The sequence below is a fragment of the Sceloporus occidentalis genome, unplaced genomic scaffold (genome assembly GCF_023333645.1).
Source record: "Sceloporus occidentalis isolate IW3139 unplaced genomic scaffold, rSceOcc1.0.p SCAF_93, whole genome shotgun sequence".
Taxonomy (NCBI): domain Eukaryota; kingdom Metazoa; phylum Chordata; class Lepidosauria; order Squamata; family Phrynosomatidae; genus Sceloporus; species Sceloporus occidentalis.
In genome coordinates this window covers 3,367,871-3,392,236 of record NW_028317073.1, presented here as the reverse complement: position 1 = coordinate 3,392,236, position 24,366 = coordinate 3,367,871, and the positions used below count along the sequence as shown (strand labels likewise).

The 24,366-nt window shown below is 39.7% G+C and overlaps 1 protein-coding gene across 1 annotated transcript; it reads right to left on the bottom strand.

The window, feature by feature from the left end:
- Positions 1-5,537: 5,537 nt before the first annotated feature.
- Positions 5,538-23,828, bottom strand: LOC149284441 (protein odr-4 homolog). The gene is made up of 13 exons (XM_089496743.1): positions 23,730-23,828; positions 22,477-22,614; positions 21,460-21,555; positions 20,558-20,664; positions 19,034-19,070; positions 18,784-18,924; positions 14,214-14,309; positions 13,399-13,462; positions 12,417-12,532; positions 10,796-10,880; positions 9,916-10,113; positions 6,175-6,276; positions 5,538-5,605 (listed from the first exon to the last, which is right to left on the bottom strand). Exons 1-13 carry the CDS (start codon positions 23,826-23,828, stop codon positions 5,538-5,540), a joined length of 1,347 nt encoding a protein of 448 aa, XP_089352869.1.
- Positions 23,829-24,366: the final 538 nt, after the last annotated feature.

Below are 24,366 nucleotides of genomic sequence, written 5' to 3'. Positions count from 1 at the left end.
TTACAGTGGGTGGTGTTGGTGTCACCTGGGCAGGATTATATCGGAGGCCCCTGTCTGCTTTTTATTTGGTCTGGCTTGATCCTCTGTTAAGCACCTGCAAAACAGGAGATAGGGCAACAGCCTCAAAATTTTATCAGTCATTTTCAACATCACGAGCTGTGTATATAGATCCCCACATCAACACTGGCCAGTTCTGTTCTGTAAGTCTCATAGAATTCAACATCAGCTGCAAAGTTTCAAGTTGCCTCAAGGACTGCCTCTCCTTCCGGCAACCTTAGCAGCATGGTTTAAAAGTCATATAGCCTGTCACAGATATTTTTATTGCATATTATCAATCGTTTGTTCATCAAATAAAAGATACTTTATCCTTTTTGGCGTTCTCTTTTTTATCATTTGTGATTTTCCATTTGCAGATTATATGTAAAATATAAAGGTCTTCATTTAATCATCAATCAAGTAGGGATTGTCTGTGTATATAGTTACTTCCTGAAAATCACTTTACTTTATTAAACATTTAGTGTTCTTACATTTGTCTGGCCTTAGCTTTCTACCTTTCTATGATATAAAACATCAGGAGGAAAAACCTACTTGGCCGACCACAATGAACTATTTTGGATTTTAAAAAAATATCAATGCTTTTTATTATAAAGAGCCAACTTGCCCTTTGGAGAAACTCAGACAATTTTTCATAATATATAATTAAAGCTGGAAATTCTATTCTCTCACACTCATCTACAGTGTTTACTGGATAACCCACAATTATAATCAAATGGCTTTCTATTTTCAGGTTACATGTATTTAAAAAGGTCTTTATTTACTCATCACTTTAGAATGGGATAAGCTTTACATTTTTAGAGATTAAAAAAACTGCATTTATAGATATAGCTTCTGTCTGCGTGTCTTGTACCACTGAATCATACAATTTTTCATAATGAATAGCTAACTTGGCATTTCCTAATATATAGTTATGCTGTAGAGAATGTCTCATCTCATCTCATCACAACTGACCTACAACTGAGAAAAAAAACTTTGAGTGTGTTAAGTATAAATATTCCATTTACATCTAGCTTTCTCTTACTGCAGAGCATACCATATCCCTGTGTTTTGTCTCTGTCTAAAATGAAACATATAGGGATTCTGTCTGAGACACTTGTGTCCCTTTTCATATAAAATTCCATCTGTATGAACGCTGCTCTTTCTAGTACTTTTCTACAACAAGAAAACTATCACACATTCATACTGTTATATCCAGTAAACAAGGCAATAATCGTATATAAACCGAAGACTGGTTGAAAAACACATATCACATTTTAGTTAGACACTGCAATCCCCATGAATTTCTTTGGTAGGCACCAATTTAAAAACATTATGTTTATGTTAATAGCATTCACACCAATGGAAATTTGTTTTAAACAAGTTAAACATTTCTTCTTAGAGCTATGGACAATTGTTATAACATAATATAAATCAGACTTAAGAATACAGTTAAGATAAGGAAAAATACTCTCCCATTGTCCAATCCTATTCAAAATTAAGATGAAAAAACAGGTGTTTCATATTCTTCGTGTGAATGGGATCTTGTAACATTTCTTTCCATGGGATTATTATCTACCTTGGCATTACATTATTTATTTTTGTACTGCTATTACAGTAGAAAGATATAAAATGCTAATAGTTTCTTCAGAAATTCATCTTGCATTTATATGTGCAAATGCTTGATAATTATATTGTGTAAAGAAATTAATAATTCCATAATTAAAAATTATTTGTGATCAACATACCTACTTCTCTCATCACCGTATCTAATTCATCTTTATCAAAACATTTTTCTATATTTTGGTTTTCTATACATTGCGTCAGGCCCCATTCAGGCTGCGGAGCTGCTTCTCTCTAGTTTCCCCTGTCTCGCTACAGTTCCCCCTTTGCTGTAATCCATTCCTGGATTTCCTTGTGCTGTGCCGTTTACTTATGATACTTTATTTCAGTTCTGCTCTTAGCTTCAGCTTCTGTTTCCTTTATAAAGTGTGCCCCACCCATTTCTATGTTTGTCTCAGTCAACAGTCTAAAGGTATGTCCTTCTCTGTTCTGTGTTTAGATTAAATGTTTAGTTTCAGTTTATTAGTGATTCAGTAGGCAGGGTTTAGCACTAGGACCCACCGAATATTGGAGTACTTTATCATAGTGGTGGGCTAAGCATACTTTGGCCATATGATGTGACTAAATCTCCAATTGTTATCATATAGTCCTAGGTTAGTCATGTATTTATCTGTTTCAGTCTTTTATGTACCTTTGCCCTCTTTTCCCTGAATCATCTGAGGATTTCAGTTCCTCTCTCCTGTCCCCATGCCCCAGTTAAGATATCCTATCCTTGCTTTAAGGAGAAGCGTCTGAGGATCTCGGCTCCTTACTCCATCCCCTGTGTTCCTTGCCTTGTTCCCTGTCCTTTGTTGTGTCCTGTACCATGTATGTCTTGTCTGGCTATTTTTCTTGCTCGGTCTCTCTTTTCTTTGCTCTGTCCCCCTTGCTTGCTATGTTTCTGCTGTTACTCTGCTTAGCTTCCTTACTCCCAGCCTGCAGCATCCTGCTCATTTCTCTGAGCTATGTTTCATGCCTGCTGCAGGGTGCCTGCAGGATATCACTTTGTTTTGAACTGGACATCTGCTGCTTTGTCAGGGCCCTGGTATATGGCTGCACAACCCTAGGTGCTCAACACCCTGGAGAGTGCAGTCGCCCTGCACCAGGCCCTGTCCAACTCCGCTACTGCTCAATATCTCCTGAACACCATCTTTGGGCGCTTTGGGTCATTACTGTCGTCTGTATAGACCCCATTCGTGACACAGTGTTAGTTTTCCTAACCTTTTAATGCTTGATATTCATGATAATGGTTGTAAATTGAATGTTCAGGATCATTTTTTAAGTTAGAAAAACAGAGAATGAGAATTAAAAAAAAGTGATGGGAGATCTAATTTTTAGAAAAATATTTAAAGGAAGATATGATTCCCAGAGGCTTGTGAATAGAAAAAAAAAACTTTTATTGGATAATGGAGAATTGATACAATTGGTATTTTACTTTGAAAAATAAAATCAAGAGAATAATATTAAAGAAATGGCATCCTTAAAGAAGTCTAAACCATTAGAGATAAATGCTGAGATATACACAAAAATAGGATCACTGATGAGAAAATATTAATGACTAAATGTATAAAATATAAGTATAACAAGCAAGGTAACTTATTAGGTTCTTTTCCCACAAGAAAACACCTTTAAAAACCTTCATTGAGTGATAGATCTCCCTATAGGCAAAGACAACAATCCAATCAACATAATAAAATAAACTATAATTACCCTTTACCCTTTTCTTCCCCTAATGGGTTAAAATCAAATTTAAGAAATTTAAGGTATACAAAAGGAATATATCCTATGACCACAACAGATCTCCTCTAAGAGGAGAAAATCAATAAAGGTAAAAATAGACATGATGTTTCATTTGTAATACATTTTTAGTTATTTTTATACTATACAGTATTGTGCTATTGTTTTCATTCTTCCTTTATTCCCATTTTTGATGTCTGGGGAGGTCCTAGGAGTAGATCTCTTTCTATGTATCATTATATACATATATACTATATATTTTACTGCCAAGCAGGCCTGGGTGTCCTCAATATAATTTATCCATGGTAACTATAGCATTTAATTATCTACATCTCCATGGAAAAAAAGTCACAAAAAGCAGAGACAGAATATCAGTTCCTGGCTTCCGAGTCTTATGCGCGCTTGTGGTTTGAGTATTTAAGCTAAGGAGGGAATTTTAAAGACTGAATTAAACAATGTGTTCTTGCAAGGGTTACATATGTACTGCTGTCTGGTTTAGAAAGATTACCTAGCCTTAAATCCCGACTGCAAAAGCCTGATTATCAGCTAAGGTCATGTCTTGGAATTAAACTTCAAAACACGTGCAACTGTTTCAAGCAAGAATGAATCATCACAAAATATTGAAGAGCAAAAGGAAACCACGCAAGTGACAAGACGTCAGATACTACAGATACATGCTGATAATAACTACAATGTATACTTGCCAGTCTCCAAAGTCAGCTCACTCACCGGAGGCTGCTCCCACCAGGCCGCAACTCTACACACCGCGTTTGGCGATTCAGTTAGGAAATAGGCCGCATCCTCAGCCTCGAGTACTGCGCACACCGAGTTTGGTGCCACAGTTAAAAAATAGGCCGCATCCAGCGGCGTGATTAAACTGCAGCTGGTCGTTAGCCTTACTTGAACTTGTTTGACCTCCCAGATTTTGACCTTTGCTGCCTGCACTCTCCTGTCTTGTACCTGTTCCACATTTGGCCTGGTGAGTTTGTTTACCCTTTATGATCCTGTGCTGCCTGGCTTGCCTCTCTAGGATAATTACTAACTGTTTAGTATTTGGACTGCCTGCTTCTGGGTATCTATACCTCCTGCCTTAAAGGTATAACAGAATCATCATGAAGGAAGTTGACCAATAAATGCACACAGGACACCGTTTAATTTGGTATATGTTTTATTGACCGTATAAGCACAGTTCTTCCTTATATAATTTTTAGCAGGTATGAAATGAGCACAAAAACTATAATTGTGTTGTCTGATGAAACGGTTTGATTTACAATTGTGTGGACATTGCATTTTGGGCCACATATATATATATAAAAAACATCAACAAATTGGGCAACAAAGCAAAATAAAAACTATCATTGCATATATATATATGATTTTCATTATTCAAGGGAGCTTAAGCCATGGGCACATTTTAAGTTTCTGTGTATTACTGTTATCAAAAGAACAATAGAGGAGGGAACAAATAGCACAGGCTAATAGTGACTTATCACAATACATCAGTTTCCTATGGACTGTAGTATATATAAATTTGTATACATTTTGTATACAATTGATACATAGAGTAAAAATACTACTTTTTATAACCATTATTAAGGTTTGCTGTTTCATCTTGTTAAAAGAGATAATATATAATAATAATAGAGATATAATAATTAGTAGTGTTTAGTTGCATTTGAGGAACAGTCTAGTTACCAATTGTATTTTTAATGGATGCTGGAGTACAGTATGCATGCAGTCCAATGCAAATTGGATCATGCACTATTTTGTTATTCTCTTGTTGCCTGGCAACCTCTATTGAAACCAGGAAGTATATGCAGGAAGCATAATTCACACACATGCGCAGTAGCACTTTCACTGACATCAAAACCAGCGGGAGCAGCAGAAGCCTGCGATGTGTATTCCAGCAAAACATTATTGCTCAGACTGCATACACATGACTGGGTGCTGAAATTACTGTTTATTAAACATGAAATATTAGAAACACTTACGGAATATGCAAGAGTCTACTCTAGCTACTTTTACGTTTTAGACAGGACAGAACCGTTTGTAAGTCAAACCTTCCCATCGCCAGTGTGGGTTCCATAATCACCTTGATCAGACAGCAAGGTCATTTGCACCAGCACAGAATAGCCTGAGAAACCAGTGTGTCCTTTTCGCCCTGGCTACTCAAGCAGATACTGAAATGATAATAGAATGGCTACAAGGGCAATGGTTGCTGCCATTACGACACCTAAAATGATAAGAATTTAGCATTTATTAGTATAAAAAATGTAGTTGACAAACACTAGTTAACACCAAATAGCCAGCTTTGCATTGTATATATTAATATATAGCTGCATCTATATATTAGTAGCCTCAAGTACATTCACCCCCTCAAAAAAAAAAAGCGGATTTTTTTATTTTATGCTTTTTAATATTAAATGAATCAATTCACACTATCTTTTAAAGATCAGTATGCAGTTTAGTGTGAAAATGCTGCTTGGTCACGTCCAAGGTCTGCTGATGATAAAGATACAAAAGAACCTTTTCAGTCTAGAAAGGACTGAAAATTTTTGAATGAGGCACATAATGTAAAATCTATCTGGGAATGGTTTGGCCAATCAGCTGTTTCTATTTTTGTATTAATAAATGTTAAATTCAACAGCAGAAGTGCAACAGCACCTTTAATATTATGCTTCCAATTGGTTGTAATAAACTGCTAGCAGAATTTAGCAATATATATATATTCAACAATGTACTCATATAGAATAATAATAATACAAAACAAAATTATATTTCTCAAAAGGAAAGATACCATACCTATGTTCTGTTGAAGTTTTGAGGATTTTAAACTATTTGTAAGTGCCTTTGGTTGATCTTTTGTGTCACTATGACATGAGACATCTACTTCTTGTTCTTCATCTGTAATCACAGAAAGAGACATGGTCAAACCTTGTTATTGTTACCAAATAAGTCTACATGACTGGATGTATTGGCGATGCTGGAACACCTAATACTGTGGCAGCATATTGTACATGCCTGTATATGAAAAGGATGACGCTATTCTGAAATATACATGTTGATATAGAAGTAGTAAGGGGATGTGATGGCATCCAGCGACTAAGAGACATCTGGACGTCAAAGACTGTGCTTCGGAGACCGATCCATACTAATATCCATGTGGGAGTTTTAAAAGGTCAAAGTTAAAACCGGAAAGGGGATAGCAGGAATATGTGAAGGATCAAGTGAAAAGTAGAACGACCTCACCATAAAATTTCTTTGTCAGCTACACAGTCTTTAAAATGATTACACTTGTTCAATCGCCAGACCCCACAAAACCACTAACATCGATCAAGGGGACAAGCTATTCAACAGGAAGAAATAACCATGTACAACCTGAGTTCACAACTTTAAGATTACTGCTCCTATTGGAATACATGTACATCCTTAAAACATGTGGCAAGAAGCCCATCAGGACGTTCAAATACACATTAACTTTGTTGCAATGGAAGAGAGATATTCCTGCCGTTACACAGGAGATCAGGCTTTCTATCGATGTCAGCAGAAGCCAGCATTGCCGACTGATTGCGTGCAACGGCGCTCGCTGTAAGCGCCAGTATACTATCATTGAAAGAGTGCCCCCTTATGTGTTCACTTGAGGAGAGGAGCACCTCAGCGGCTGATTGCAATTGTGGAGCCCTGCTTGGTGATCAAAATGTAATCAGCACGACAGGTCAGGAAGAAAAAGATGTTTCTCCCCCTTCCAAAAACAAAAAAATAAATAAAGGTAAAAAAAAATAACTTAAAAAAAACTGTTGGGAGTCCACTGATGCAAAGGCATTTTGAGCCATACTGCACTAGGAACAATGCAAAAAATATATATATATTGTGAGATAGGTCTGGGATCGCCCCTCGCTGAGGTCAAGGGACAAGTACCCGTCTTCATTCAAACCAGGCAAACAGCAGTAAGTTCGTGCAATCTGACACAGGGTCAGGTTTATTAGAAAGGTTGCAAAGACAAAAGAAATATGCCTGTCCGGCACTTACTATACAAGGGATGTCCCTTACTACCAGCTGGAGAGCTTCTCTCTGCCAACTTAACATAATATGTCCAGCAACCTTTACTCACATGTCTCTCCCACAGACAGGCTTTCTGGGTCCTCAGCCAGAGAGCTACCTGCCCTCCTGGCTTCCCTTTTATATCCGCCCTCTCATTCACCTACATTAATCACCTAGCAGGTGGAAGACTCTGGTGTTACTTCACATAGGAAAGGAATCTAGGAGAAACATACCTCCCTTCCACCACCAATCCTACATGAATGTCACAATATATATTGGCTCAGATATAGGCCGCCCCCATGTATAGGCCACACCCTAAAAGTTTGGTGCTTTTTTAAAGAAATTTTTTTTTTAATAGACATGCTGCCACTCTATCCCCCCCCCCGAGATATGCTGCCACTGTCCCCCCCCGAGATATGCTGCCACTGTCCTCCCCCCCGAGATATGCTGCCACTGCCCCCCCCACCGAGGGACCCCCCCGGCACCGGAAGTTGTATACGCGTATTGCGTAGGTGTCCCCCGCCGGCCCCGCAAGACACCCGGGAGTCTGGTCTGGTAGGTCTTGGGGGCAGAGGTAAAACGCATCGTGCGGACGTTCACCGCTGCCGGTGAACTTCTGCACGATGCGCTTAGACAATCTCCCTGTATCCTAACCCTGCTGCCTGCCCGGCGCCCGGAACTGCATGTCCCGGGCGTCGGGCGCTAGACCCCGAATATAGGCCGCACCCCCACTTTAAAGACTTAAAGTGGGGGGAAAAAGTGCGGCCTATATTCGAGCCAATACGGTATATAAAAAAGTGCACCTTAGCCCTTCCACAATAAGTAAAAAAAACAAAATCACTACCCCAAGCACCCCTTCAATTAAAAAAAAATGTAACATGGGGTAATATGTAAAGCATGTATGTTGGGGTATGACTGTAATCAGGAGATAATCCTGAACATACATTGTTCAGCTAAGCCACTTACAGTATAGAAGAAAATGTAAGCAAGATTGCAAAAATGTTTTAAGTATTTCTATGATTTTAAAAGAAGGTCATACTACTCCTGAACAAAATAATGTATGCTTTGTGCAGGTTCACAAAACATGAAAAAAGATTTTGGTCTCGGCTATAAAAACCCTCGGGACTGAAGGCGTTAATCATATAATACCTACGACAGTAAACTCTATAGAACAGGGCCCTCCATTTGAGTCCCCATTTACCCCTTAATCTACTTTGTATGTATAACCATACTATGCAGTTCTGCTATACTATGTGATATTTACAATATTTCCATAAATATCTATATAAATATATTTAAAATTATATTGTACATTATATTGTGAGCTATAAAATATAGACTTTTGGAAAGTGACAATTTCTTGGAAATCTCCTACCCATGCAATATGCAGTGCAAATTAGATGGAAGTATAAAATGGGAAGTGGCGTGCTAATATGATTACACAAAATCTAAAAAGAAGCTGCTAACTTAACAAAAAGAAAATTGCGCAACAATATAGTTTAAAAATGCTCTGTAACGCAGCAGTAAAGTTTTCCACCCTAAATACAAAGTTTACTTTACAGTAAAGTTTGGAGGAAGAAAAACAAAATTTCCGGCAGCTGTGTTGTATAAAAGCACGATATTATACACAGACCGCAAAAACACTTATTCTTACGTCAACCAGCTTGACCTAATAAATTAGCGTGCACATAGTTGGAGTTCTGTTTGGTTTCTAATTGAATACTTGCAATATATGTTGTGTAAACAGGATGTGGTTGGCTTATTGAAGACATCCCGCAAACAGGTTGGCTTCTTGCAACTAAATAGTCGTGATATTTTCCACGGCATTTGAAATAAACCGTAGCATTAAAAAAAGGGAAATTAGCTTATTTCCTTAAAAGGCAGGATTGCTTCAGCAAAAAAATATTAAAATTGATGTTTTGTAATAAAGCAACCTATACATAACACACATTAACTGAATATTGCGAGTATTTCTTAGCACATATCTGTCTCAATGAAGGCCTGTTGGCTGCTATCCAAAGAGACTGGATCTGTGTTATTATTGTACAGTATCCCATTAGTTCAAAAACGCATCAATGGCACAAAAGGGGTGGAATTGTCATCCTTGACTTTAAGAAGTGATTTATATTTTAAGCCATGGTTCATTAACTGTACATAAAAAATATTTCTATGGTCTCGAAAACTCTAAGTTCTACGTTCTTCATTTTGCCTGATCACATACCACCTTCATACAATATATACATTAATATAAGTAGAAACACAGACTCTGACAGCAGATAAGAACCATTCAGCCCATCTAGTCTGCATATTCTGCCTCATGTAAAGACTCAGGCCATAATAAGACCTTTTAAACTACTTCATTCATTCGCATTAGCCTCTACCACTTTTGTTAGGAGGCTGTTCCATTTACCTAATAAAATAATGTTCCCTCCTATACTTTGTTAAAGCCCCTTAAGTATTTAAATGTTTCTATAATTCTTGTTCTGGCAGGGCATGACATACCAGGTTTGGTCCTGCTGCTCTTTTCTTCTGCAAAGTCTATACTCTCATATTGTACATTCTGGTCCAACATCTCAAGAAAGCGACTCTGCAAATCATCCGCTGCTTCATCTCCAAACACATAGTCACACAGCATTAGGTTGGAACCATGAATGGGGACAAACACTCTCTGCGGAAGTTGACAGGTCGTCTTTTCTGATTCTAGAACACAGCAACTACAGTTTATCAAGACGCAAATGGAGCAAACGCATAAATGATTAACCAAGTCAAAAAATATCCTGATGGGTTTGGTGTGTCAGAGGAGATCATAGCTGGCTCTTAAGCATGCCACTCAAAAGACACGAGAGGGATAATATGTTTTGCTTATCTACCAGTAGTACAACACAGAAAGCAAACGTTAACACAATGCGAAAGAACAAGTAATTTACATCCAAAAAGGTCTACTTTACTTTTACTAATTTATTTACCGATAGGACATCCTTAATACATATTTTTAATTTTTAAACAGGTGTGACCATGTGTGCGAGGTCTCCCCTACTTCTGATTTTCCAGTGTCATACTATTTGATTAATTTACATTAATTGTACACTCATTTACTCATTTCATTTATGAATGTACACTTTACATAAAATGTACAGGTCCTCTGCAATGCTTGCGTGTAAAAAAACACATGCTACTCAGACACACTCCAAACAGGGACAGCGCACTTCATGTATGTAGGGTATGTGGAGGTGTACGTGACTAGATTCATTTTTTAAAAAGGTAACATAAAAAATGATACTTTAAATGTATTGCACGCCCCTGCTCTAAGCTGCATTACATTCTTAGTATTTGCTTAGGCCAAAGGCGTAAATGTCACGTTTTCATTTTAGGGGAGAATTACCATTCTGTGGTCCATTGAGGATGACGTCTTCAAATAGTATTTCGCAACGGTCTGACATTGTGTTAAGGATGTCTCTTTTCAAAGCCTTGAATATAACAAATATATATTTCTTATTCTTCTGGTATTAATCAAATATATGATCCCTATTAATATACCGTATTGGTTCGAATATAGGCCGCACTTTTTTCCCCACACTTTAAGTCTTTAAAGTGGGGGTGTGGCCTATATTCGGGGTCCCGGGCAGGCAGCGGGGTTAGGATACAGATCCCCTGCAGCAGTGCAGGGGACCTGCATCCTACTCTCCGATGCGCTCTGACAGCCTCCCCTGCCAGCACTTTCCACAGGGGGGGGGGGGTGCCGGCACGGGAGGTTGTCTAAGCGCATTGTGCGGACGGTCACCGGCTGCGGAGGTTGTTTATCCGCATCGCCGCAGCCGGTGACCGTCCGCACGATGCGTTTTACCTCTGCCCCCAAGACTTACCAGAGCAGACTCCCGGGTGTCTTGCGGGGCCGGCGGGGGACACCTACGCAATACGCGTATACAACTTCTGGTTCCGGCACATCCGCTGAGCACCGGAAGTTGTATATTGCGTAGATGTCCCCCGCCGGCCCCGCAAGACACCCGGGAGTCTGCTCTGGTAAGTCGGGGGGGGGGGGGCAGAGTGGCAGCATATCTCGGGGGGGGGGAGGAGGACAGTGGCAGCATATCTTGGGGGGGGAGGAGGACAGTGGCAGCATATCTCGGGGGGGGAGGAGGACAGTGGCAGCATATCTCGGGGGGGGAGGAGGAGGACAGTGGCAGCATATCTCGGGGGGGAGGAGGAGGACAGTGGCAGCATATCTCGGGGGGGAGGACAGTGGCAGCATATCTCGGGGGGGAGGAGGAGGACAGTGGCAGCATATCTCGGGGGGGGGAGACAGAGTGGCAGCATGTTTTTTTGGTGCTTTTTTAAAGAAAAAAACTTTTTCTTTAAAAAAGCACCAAACTTTTAGGGTGCGGCCTATATCCGAGCCAGTATGGTATATTAAAAGAGGGATAGCGTTCAAATGTAGTTCTCTTTCCTATTCCTTTTACGCTCTTACAGATCTTTGTTACAAACTTTGCTAAAACTCAGAACAATCCTCCAAGACGATGCCCATACCTTTTCCCCAAACATAGTCACTTCCAGAATGACTTCGTACTTAACTGTTCCCAGACCATATACCCAAACAAGGCAGCAGCCGAGTGGACCAAGTTGCAGTGGCCGTTAGAAAAATGGCATTCCTTCCTCCTCCTCCAGACCCATGCTAATACAGGTAGTAGATGATGCAGGTATGGCATGTAACGTATGTAACGTATGCAACCTGACCTGGCGCAGGCAATGAACACTAAACAGTATGATTGACCAGCAGCTACCAGCCCTTTGCCTGCACTGGCATGAGTCTGGAAGGGTTGATTAAGGCAATAGCGCTCTTTCACAATATTTCATTGCAGATGAATAAAGTCAAGATCTCATCGTACTATTTTTGAGCAATAACCTGCTCTTTCGGTATTAAAGTAACGTATGTTTTTGACATATCTGCTGCCATAAAAAGAAGCCTCTGCAAGTAGAAGCCACTGTAAGAATGAAAAAAAACTTACCTGCAAAGCCTCATTAACTTTTGGTTTGTTGCTCTGGATATAAGCTCTGCATTTGACGATACCTTGTATGGTTAGAGAAGACTTGCAAACTTGTATGAGAGCTGTCGACCTAGTTTCTCTGCTTGCTAACTAAGAAAAATAAGAAAAATGCATAATTGTTAGACAAAGGAACTAAGGGGAAACATAATTCTACTGATACTGAAATGTAATATTGGGTTCATAACATGTTGCATTATAACGTATTAGGTTACTCAATTTTGCATGAAAAGCCTTCAATAATTATTTGTTTGCATTCTGTTATTCCACCACCATGTCCAGTAGAACATGCAAACAGAGGATTATCTATTATTGACTAGAAGTTGATAATTTTATATTTAACTGTAAGACCCATGGAGTTTTGATTTAAACTGAAATAGCTCCACCAAGTGGCAGAATTAAGGAATGACAGATCTGACAAAACATTGAATGTATGCCTTGAATCATACAAACAATACAAATATTCAGTTTAACCAACTGGCTTTTTTTTACTGTAGCAAGAAAAACAAAAACAGTAAGAAGGCCTTGTTTCTACATTACAACAGGCATATAGGATATTCAATGTATCCAACTGCCAGAACCCAAGCAAAACAATACAAAAACAGCATAACTCAATGGACTACATTTTTGTTTTCTTAATATAAGTTTTGCGTATCACAGTCATTATACCATGTACAAAACACGTATAGGGTTTTTATTTTGTTTTACAACTCTGGGTCTAAAATTATGCATGCATATTATACTTTGATGCCTTATAAACTACAGGTGTCCCCGTATATTTAATTTGGGCAACATCAAATTTTAACAAATGCAATACATGTATGAAAAATACAGCAAATTATACATGTGACACAAAAATGTGATTTGGGGAAAAATGACTAGGTCATTGGTCATTAAGTTGATCTATACATAATTTAAACTCCTGCATTAAATGTATCCATCAGACTACTTACTGACGGTGCAAGAATGCTCGCTTTAATGGTTTGAGAACTGGATCGTGAAGATTTTTTCTGTTAAAAAAAAATAAAAATCAGAATTCATTAGTAAAAGATGCCCTCCAAAGCTTCATTTTTCAGATCAAACACAAACTTTCAGTGAAAATACATATTAATTTGAATATATTTCATCTGAGGATGCAGCTACGTATGAAGCCAGTATGGTGGGGGCACAGGGCACCACACACCTGATACACACCTAATACATCACCAGGTAACCAAAATATATAAACAAATAAAGAGTGGTCTGATAGAGCTCCTGAACCACTGTCTGGGAATTATACCAATACAAGGAGATCTTGAGAATGTGTTTTTATATTAGCAGCTTTCTGTATGGGGTCCTGGGGAAAGGGTGCTTTAGGTATTGAGGGGCTTGGTGGAAAGTATATATATATATATATATATACACATACACACACATATACAATGTGTATGTATTATGCATTTCTTGGTGATTACCACGTTATTTTGCTTCCAGACTTCCTGCAAAGCAGACCTACGATTCTCTGAGCTTTTGTCTTTTTTGTCTTAAGTTTTGTTACAATTTATTAAATTTTAATTAAAGTAAAGCCTGTCATGTATAAGTAAAATTATATTCAAGAAGAGAAGACAAGGCCTGGTAGGTAAAGACATATTGTCTCTATTAATTTATGGTAAGTATTTAAATAGCTAGACACTACCTAGCGTTAGTACAAAACATTCATTCCACAACTAAATTCTTTCCTTTAAACATACGTCTCAGGGTAGTGCTATCATTCACTCTTACTTGATCTTCAATCAGATCACCATCTTTGTCTTTAACACGGCCATTGAAAAGGATAACAACATCATCCAGCTCCTTCGCCCAATTTGTAACTGCAGTCTACAAAAGAAAATGACACACATGGACCACATGGGCAGTATGATGATTCAGAACATCGTATTATAGGTCACAGATCGAACTTAATTTCTTTCTCACCACCGAGTAACAGACACACAAGAACATTACAGCAACACACCTAGCTCAAAATGTTTTACATTGTTGTAAAACAAGCAGAAATTGAAAACGGCCAAACAAAAGTGATCTGTATGTGGGAAACGGCAAATTATTACCTGAGAATGTATTTTCCTTCCCAGTAGCAGGTGTCAGGAGATAGCTCTGCCTATCCAGGTAGGGCAGGAAATAAAAACTTCCATAATCAGAAACCGCAGCTTGCAGTAGCATCTGAGAAACTTGTAATCTTTAAAAAGAGGCATCTAGCCGGTAATGCTCGACCTAAGGTATGCGTCCTCTTCCAAAAAACCCCCAAAGGGATCGATCCAGCATTTGAAAAAAAAAAACTTCCAGTTTATTTTACTTAGTGATTAAAAAGCATAGTTCACACCTGTGCATCCAGTACACAGGAAACCCCAAATCTGACGCGTTTCAAGCGGTACCCCGCTCTTTATCACAGATAACTCACCACTGAATTTGTTTCCCTTAAGTAAGGCAACAAAAAGGGGGGAGTGGTGAGATTACTCGTCATCAACACATGTGCAATTAAAATCCAATTACAAAACAATTAGATGCAATAAGATGAAAAAGACTAATGTAAACAGCGTGAGCACAGCAACACAACCTACAGCAAATATATAAACACTATTGATCCACAAATAATATGTATATATGTCAATGAGGCTATTACATGTATATTGTGTGTTTTTTAACCTGCTCACAGTGCTTTAGTATCACAGGGAGGTGCATAAACATATAGGTAATATTTACCACTTGCATAATGATCTTAAATAATTTTTGAATAAAAATACCTGATTTGACCAAGACAAAATCTTAATCATAATGTAACAATAATTCCTGTTTAATGTTAAGTCCCATTGGTATACAGGTATCAAGAGTAAACTGCCAAAAAGCTTCTCTATTTTGTAATCTTTTATGTAAATCACCTCCTCTAAAACCAGATGTCACCTTTTCAATAGCATAGGCTACAAAAGAATTTGCGTCCTCTTCCAAACTGTCACTCTGCGGATTTGTTCTATAGAAAGATCCTAAGATGTCGAGCATCCTGAGCCTGAGCGGGCTGGTCCCTGGCGGGCTTGTGGGTTTCAGATATAGCCAGCACCAGCCATTGGGCTATAGAACTCCTAGAAACAGCCAAACCTTTCATAGCCAAGGACACAAAGAGATTAGAAGATCTTCTTCAAGAGGCCGTTCTTTGTAGGTAGACATCTGTTGAGATCAAGGGTGTGTAACTGCTATTCTTTGGCTTTGGGCAAAATACAGGTAAGACAATGTCCTGTTGAAGATGAAATAGAGAACAAACTTTCAGTACGAAATCCAGTGGAGTACAAAGGACCACTTGTAATCTTCAAAAAACTGAAGGTAAGGTTTCAAAGTAGATAATACATGAATCGCATTCATCTGCCTGGCCAATGTTAGGGCCCCCAGCAGGACTGTCTTCAATTTAAACAGTTTCAAGGAGGTCTCTTCGATAGGTTCAAAGGGAGCTCTGGTGAGACTGGACAGGACTGAGTTCGAATCCCAACGAGGAACCGAGGAACCAGAGTTCTCTTGAAAGGCTGTATCCTGGAGGCTGCTCGAATCAAAGTAAAGGACACAAAGAGGTAAGAAGATCGTCATCCAGAGACTGTACTTTCTAGGCATCTATGGAGATCAAGGGTGTGTAACTACTCTTCCTTGCGATTCTTCGGCTTTGGGCAAAAGATAGGCACTGAAGTTTGGAGAACAAACTTTTGGTACAAAATTGGGTGGAGTTTCTTTAAGAGAAAGCCTCCAGGGCCTGGGGCTGACCTTCGTCTGAATGGGAGAAGAAGAGCTCCATCAATTCTCCTGGCAACACAAACTATGCTGAGGAAATCTGCAGGGATGTTCCCCTTCCCTCTAATATAGACTGGGGAAAGAGAGAAACCATCGGTCCATCTTCCTATCATAAGAAGAAGGTCCTCCCAGCTGCAAACTTCTTGTACCTTTCTTACTGTCGAGGTAGGCCACAACCATGCATTTGACTGAGAGGACATTGACTGCCTTCATCTGAACTCTGTCCTGTCAGGAACGCAGAGCTTTCCAGAAAGCGAGAAGCTCCAGGAGATTGATGTGAAGCTGACTTCCTGAAGGAATTCTTCCGTGGAAACAACTGACCAGATGCGTTTGGCCCAATGCAGGACCTGTTCTAGTCTCCTCTGAAGCCACCATCTGAGAGACTAGCAAACTGCTGCAGGGCGCACCAGATCCATCCCAAACCCTCAGAACAGGGCCCAATAGATGCTTCTTGTGCAGGAGGGCACAAGGTTCCGCCTGTCTGGAAGAGTCCATCAGACCTAGCAGCCTCAAGTCTTACACTGCATCTGTGACTCCTGAGAATGTCTAAGGAGAGTTTGGTCAACTTTTGAATTTTGTCTTCTTACATAAACATTCTCTGAGAGATCATATTTATCCAGAAGTATGCTGTTCTGGATGGCTGAAGACAGCACTTCTGAAAGCTGACGATCCATCTAAGATCCTGTAGTAAAGACACTGTTCTCTGGATCTAGAGAATAATATTTTCTGCAAAAGTTGCTTACTGAGCTCCAGATCATAGCCTCGGGAGATGATCCCCCAAAGTCTGAAGTGACAAGGACTCATTCTTGTAGGAAATCCTTCAGTCTGCCTCCTACAGGGGAATGTCTGGTGTCGTGCTTTTCTGGCAGAGGAGCCCTCCTGGTTCTGAGAAGCAGATTTGCCTCTGCCTCTGGAGGAACGAAACCTGGGGAAAGTTTGCCGAGGATCTAGATTTGTGGGTTTTGGATGCTTTAACAGGGTTTGGACAAAAGCAGTTCTCCTCTTAGGTAGGAAATATTTGTCTCCTGTAGCCTTTTTCAGTAGCACTTTGAATTAATTCCTGAAAAACTCCTTATCCAAGACAGGGATATTGCATAAGCAATGTGTGGATGCATTATCCACTGACCAGAATTTTAACCATCGTTTACAGTCATAGTCGCATAGATCCAGAAACAGAAGCCGCTGCGATGCCTGGTTTTAAGATGGCAGCGGAGGCCTCAAATGCTCTCTTGGCAGCACTTTCCACTTTCCTATCTATAGGATTGTTAAAGTGTGAGGAATCTAAGGGAATGGCTGACCTCTTGGTGGCCCTGGCTACCGGGATGTCAATCTTAAGAGCCAGACACAATTCTAAAAAATCCTCTGGAAAGGGAAAAAGTCTTGAGACCCTCTTAGAAACACACAACCTCTTCTCTGAAGCTTTCCACTGTTCATAAATGATGGCCTACATGGTTTCATATACTGGAAAGCTCTTCTGTTTTCTGAAGCACCCCCTTGGAAGAAGTGATCTGCCTTATCCTCTTCCAATTCTAAGGCAGCCCTGATAGCTTCTATTAGCTTGTTAATTTTGTTCCATGGGAAGGGGAAATGTTTCTTCTGAAATCTCAGAAGGATCTGGGCTCACGTTATTGCCAATCCCTCTCTGACTCAGAGGAGCAAGGGTCCCTGCAATCCAGGCAATTAAAGCTTGTTCTGAAACAAATGTAACAGTAGGGTGGGATTAAATATATAAATGCCCGACCCAGAAAAACTTGGCCAGGGAAAATAACAAGTATACAGGGCAGTAACACAGCAATAGAAGGAAATCACCTCATGGACGCCAAAACTGTTTCACACGCCACAGCACATTCTTGTGCTGTAGGAGTGTAGCACAGAGCCAGCAGCCGACCAGACTTGTGTACCCGGCAGTCGGAGAAGACTGGAAGCAGGGACACGAGCTCTGCCGCAAGCTCAGAAAACAACAAATTGAGAGAGAGGACTACTCCTATCCAGGATAGGACTGAAAAAAATGGAATGGAAGGGGAGCTTCTGGGTGTTTTTATTTCCGGGCCTAACTGGATAGGTGAAGCGATCTCCTAATGCCTGCTGCTGGGAACGAGGAAAGGCATGGAAACGATGGAGTGTTGTGTATAACTTAAGTTATACACTTAACAAAATTACTTGCAAGGACACACTAGCCATCGTATGCATAACCCTTACTGCAAACGTATGGAGTTCTACAGAATCTCCCCTATGCATTGTAAGCATGCAAGAGTTTATTATTGTGTGTGACTTTAAATTATTCCACTGACTATAACAGAATTTGCTGGCGCTATATAAATAAATGTAATATATGCATTTGTCTCTTTCCCTGCCCCCCAGCTCCTAAGCTTGCAGGAGATGTGTTCAGTACACATCTTACAGAGTACTTTAATATGCATTAATCATTAGTGGGGCTGCCCCTGCTAGAGACTAAACTGTCCCTTTAAACAAATAAATATAAAAAATAAACACAGACAAAAAAAAAAGATAAGTAGATTCCTACCCTTATAGATTTGTGTCGCTCTTGGTAAGATGATGATGAAGGGGAGAGTGGAATGGTGACATCTACACACATATTACATTCTATGGTCAGCCAAGATAAAGGACTGCTTTGATACTTCCAGTCTGCTGGTTTAGCTGCACTCTTGGAAAGAGAGAAAGTGGATATTTTATTAAATTAAGATTGATGCAATTTGAAAACAGTTTTCATACATTTGATCTGCTATAAACCGTATAATATTATTATAGCATACCTTATGATCTTTAACATCAAAGGTGCGACATACGATTCTGCAAAAGAAAACCACGGATACTTATTCAAAGTATATTTTACGATATGTGCATTAAAAGCCGAACTGCTCTTGGTGTATTCTAAGGATAAAATTCAAAGTCTGAAACAGTTATTCCATAGAGACAGATAAATAGGTCACTGGGTAACGTGGATATTTCAATCCAGTGTAATTACTTACAGTGCCTTGTAAACGTATTCACCCGCCTTGGCATTTTTTCCTATTTTGTTGCATTAAAATGGATTTTTATTTGGATTTCATGCAATGGACATACATAAAATAGTTCAAATTGGTGAAGTGATATGGAAAAAAAAATAACTTTAAAAAAAAAATCTAAAAAATAAGAAAACGGAAAGTGGTCCATGCAGATGTATTCACTAATTTTGCTATGAAGCCCTTAATAATATTTGGTGCAACCAATTACCTTCAGAAGTAATATAATTAGTTAAATAAAGTACACCTGTGTGCATGATCTCCGAATATACTGTATATTTATGTTCTGAAAGACCCCAGAGTCTGTAACACGGAGACCAAGGAGATCTCCAAACAGGTCAGGGACAAAGTTGCGGAGTACAGATCAGGGTTGGGTTATAAAAATGTATACGAAACGTTGAACATCCCACGGAGCACCATAAAATTCATTATTAAGAAATGGAAAGAATATGGCGTTCCAACAAACCTCCCAAGAGAGGGCCACCCACAAAAACTCACGGACCATGCAAGGAGGGCATTAATCAGTGAAGCCACAAAGAGACAAAAGATGAAGGAGCTACAAAGTTCCACAGTGGGGATTGGAGTATCTGTCCATAGGACCACTTTTTGCCTTGAAAAATCCCAGTGGCTATCTGTGCCAAGCTTATAGCGATGTATCCCAAGAGACTTGCAGTTGTAATTGCTGCAAAAGGTGGGTCTACAAAGTATTGACTTATGGGGGGGGGGGGGTGAATAGTTATGCACGCTCACATTTTCTTTTTTTTTTGTCTTATTTCTTGTTTGTTTTGCATCTTCAAAGTGGTGGGCATGTTGCGTAAGTCAAATGATACCAAACTCCAACAAATCCATTTTAATGCAACAAAATAGGAAAAAGGAGGGTGAATTCTTTTGCAAGGCACTCTAAGGATGCACACATATAGGACTACTTACTAAAGTACTTCCAACAAAAACTGGAATGCATCTTAGCATTAAACGTAGGTAAAGATTCTGCAGAGTTCTACTATATGAGAAGCTACGATTTGAAGTTTAATTTTAGGAAAAACTAGACAGATTTGTCCTAACAATAAAAAAAAATAGTTGTCTAAACAGATTGTTCTTCAACAATTTAGTGGATAAACTGCATGGCCATTATATGCAAATATAGAGCATCAACACAACCTTTTAATGCATAATTTATCTCTAGTAGGTAGAAGTGAATATAGTTTCGTCCTACCTAACCCCTAAATCTGTTTAGACATATCTGCTATTTTTTTTTTTAACAACAAAAGCACATACTTTCTGGTTGCAGAACAAATGTGAACAGCCACCCGCTCAGAGATGTCACTGTCATCAGAACGCCACAATCTGTTTTTCACCGACGACTTTTCGACAGCAAAAATTAGCTGAGGAGAGAAACAGATTATTTTGTAAGTCCAACAAACTATAATGTTCTTCCGTATATATTTATTCCTGATCAAACTCACATGGATGGTCCATTTAGATAGAGAGAAACAACAGGACTTAATTCAATGGTAGCCATCGATCTGTTGTGGAACTACATGTCCTGTTTGTGCACCTATGGCTAGCTGAGCGGGTTTTCTTTTAGGAGGCAAGTTAAGCATTGCGAGAAAAGTAGTTCCAAAACATTTTCAACGCTTCTTGTTAGCGATCTCCTTTTTTTTCCCCTTTGGCGGAGAAATGCATCACACATCAAGCCAAAAACTAGATGTTTCTGGTTAGGCCCATGACGATTTATAACGATCTAATACAGGCTGCACATTGCACAGGAAAAGTACACATAAACTAGACTACAATATTTAACTTTATTTAACTTTACAATATTTACTTATTTTTGGGGTTTGGCCAACAATGGTCCTAAGGTTTGCAGTAAAACATAGACATAGAAACCATGAAAAGCAACAACACCTCACCGACAAGACCGCTTACAACGTCAACAACAACAATGTTCTTCCTCTGAGCTAGTAAGTCTAAGCACACTGCCTATGATATATTCTTACTGTGTGCACAGGATAAAGCCCAAAAAGGATCATACAACATGTGTAGGAAAGATTTCCAGGCAGCAGGCTTAATTATTTAATATATATTATTGCACATTGAAAGGTAAGGAGAAATCAGTGCAGTAATAAAAAAACAAAAAAAAACATTTTCAGCATGAACGAATCAAGGTTTCCACTCACCTTTCTTAATGCATTTTGAGACTCCTTGGAAAGATCTGGCGACGTTATAAGAAACACGCCAATCACCAGCAAACCACCAGGAAGCATGCGGCTTACCTAGAAGAAGACAACATAGTGGGAGTTAGCAAAAAAAGCTATGGTTCCAACTATTCCAATATCATTATGCATTATAAAAGGAAACTTCTTTTCAAGATGGACCGAGGTGACTCTGAATATTACAGATCGATGAGATGTTTTGGGGTCAGTGAGATGACTTTAGGACTCTTGCTGACTCAAGCCTTTTTGAGCTGGGGGTCAGGGCATATTTTTCCTTGTGGGCCAATTTTCATAGTTCTGCTACAGCTAGAATTAGAAAACCATATAAATTGTGCACATTTTATCCAGGAAAAACCTATATATTTTGTGTTAAGACCTACTTTACTGGGGTGTTTGTGCCCTTCAAAAGCTAGGTTTTTCATGAATTTTGGAAGTTATGGGCACAAAATGGAACATGCCTGTTCCCCTTAGCAGACTTTCTTTTCAGTGTGCCAGAGAGATCAGCTGGCAACCTGTTGGCACTCTTTTTTTCTCTTTTATTTTTTTTTAATATACTTTAATTTATTTATAACTTTTCTGAGGCTCCTGATCAGTCTCTGTATTGAGCACATGCAATACATTTAACACTGTAAAATTTGGAATACAGATACTGATCTGATTACTTTTATTGTTTATTGCCTTCCAACCGAGTTTTAAACACCACTGTATTACTGGGTCACTTGGCTGGGTTTGTTCTTAGTAGGTACGTGACCCTTCTCCTGTGTGTAGCACTTCCACTGGCCTACACACATATCTGATATGTTCTCCCAAATTCTTGCACATTGCTAAGATCATCATTGTTAAATAACTTCATTGTTTTAAAAAGTGGTGAATGCTGGTTAATAATAAATACTATTAAAATAATCACTTGCCAAATTGACTAGACAGGCGAATAATCAATTTATTTAGTCCAAGTAACTTGGACTGTCTCATAATACATACCTGGCTAGCATGCATAGAAACCCATTCATCGTCAATTTCATCCAACTTTGTCAAGCCAGCCTTCTTTTCAGATTCTTCGCCATTATCTTTCTGGGGTGTCTGAGCCGCCAAAATAACATAATCTCTTTGTAAAGAGCACTGTAAAGAAAGACAATAATCTCAGATGAATTATATATTTCAATATTACCAGTCTATGCCATGTACCAACAAGTAAGACGTGTAGCCTCATCTCCACCAGTAACACTACAGGTAAGCTGATGCATCACACCAAATATTCCATCAGAAAAATAATAAGTGAAACAGCTTTATAAAGGCCCGAAATGGGTTGAAATGTTACATTGAGTTCTTTGTCTTTGTAGTCGGACTCTTTATATAGTGTAGAATGTAATATAATATATTGTGCTGCATTGTGATTGATTTAATGTCAATAATTAATGAGGCTGTTCAGTCCATCATTTGGCAGAGAGAGGGTGAGCGAGAGGGGAAGACAGAGGGCGAGCGAGAGGGGGTGAGCGGGAGAGAGAGAGGGTGAGCGTGAACAGAGAGATGGTGAGTGAGAGAGAGGGTGAGGGGGTGAGGGGGGAGAGGGTGAGGGGGGAGAGGGTGAGGGGGGGGAGAGGGTGAGGGGGGAGAGGGTGAGGAGGGGGGAGAGGGTGAGGGGGGGGAGAGAGAGAGAGAGAGAGGGTAAGCGAGAGAGAGAAAAGGTAAGCGGGAGAGAGAGAAGGTAAGTGGGAGAGAGAGAAGGTAAGCGGCAGAGAGGGTGAGCGGGAGAGTGAGAGGGTGAGCAAGAGAGAGAGAAAGGGTAAGAGAGAGAAAGGGTAAGAGAGAGCGGGTGAACGAGAACGAGAGAGAGGGTTTGCAAGAGAGAGAGAGGGTGAACGAGAGAGAACGAGAGAGAACGGGTGAGCGAGAGAGAGAGGGTGAACGAGAGGGTGAGAGAGAGAGAGAGAGAGAGAGAGGGTGAGCGAGAGAGAGAGAATGAGAGGGTGAATGAGAGAGAGAGAGAGGGTGAATGAGAGAGAAAGAGAGAGAGAGGGTGGATGAGAGAGAGGGTGAATGAGAGAGAGGGTGAACGAGAGACAGAGAGGGTGAACGAGAGGGGGTAAGCGAGAGAGAGCGAGAGAGGGTGAGCAAGAGAGACAGTGAACAAGAGAGAGTGAGCGAGAGAGAGAGGGTGAGAGAGAGGGTGAGCGGGAGAGAGAGAGGGTGGGCGAGAGAGAGAGTGGAGTTTTAGGGATATAGCATTTATTTACCTGGCCTATTATGAGTCCAGTAACATATGGCTTCTGCAACTGAATTAGTTGAGTGAAATACTTCTCAACGGCATCTTCTACGTAATAACTTCTGCCCATTGTAAAGATCCGGACTTAATTATATCTGCAAGCAAACGAGACGTGTTCAATTAACCTTATACAGTCTATAGGTCGGCAGTCCTGACAGCGGAATATGCTGGCCAGCTGCCTGTCACTCTGGCTCTGTTGGCTGCACACAATTATTGTTTCATGGCAAAATAGGTCTTTATTATACACATTATGGACTTAACTTCAAGATCTTGCCATGTAACAGCGCAATTCGCAATCAAATAATTACGGCCGTATTCTGTTTAAATACTTATACCCATCTAACAGGGAAGTCATACATCAGGAATAGATGGGCTGAATGGTTCTCATCTGCTGTCAGATTCTATACTTCTATGTTCTGAGCTGTAAGGACAGATCATTGTGAACCAAGTTTTGTTTGTCGTTTTAACCAACGCATTTGAGAAAAACTGCATTTACTATCCCATTCAGACGGGTGACTGGACTGCCTCTTTAACCGGAGACGTTACAAAATAGGTTAATAAAACCTGTATCCGGCACACATATAAACAGGGGAATCATTTGATGTTCC

Bases quoted from the DNA above. Each gene is read 5' to 3' on its own strand.
- LOC149284441 (XM_089496743.1), bottom strand. From the start codon at position 23,828: ATGGGCAGAAGTTATTACGTAGAAGATGCCGTTGAGAAGTATTTCACT. The intron at 22,615-23,729 runs GTAAATAAATGC...CTTTCTTTACAG, and splicing joins CTGGACTCATAATAGGCCAG to TGCTCTTTACAAAGAGATTA. The intron at 21,556-22,476 runs GTATGTATTATG...GTCTTCTTCTAG, and splicing joins TTTCTATGCATGCTAGCCAG to GTAAGCCGCATGCTTCCTGG.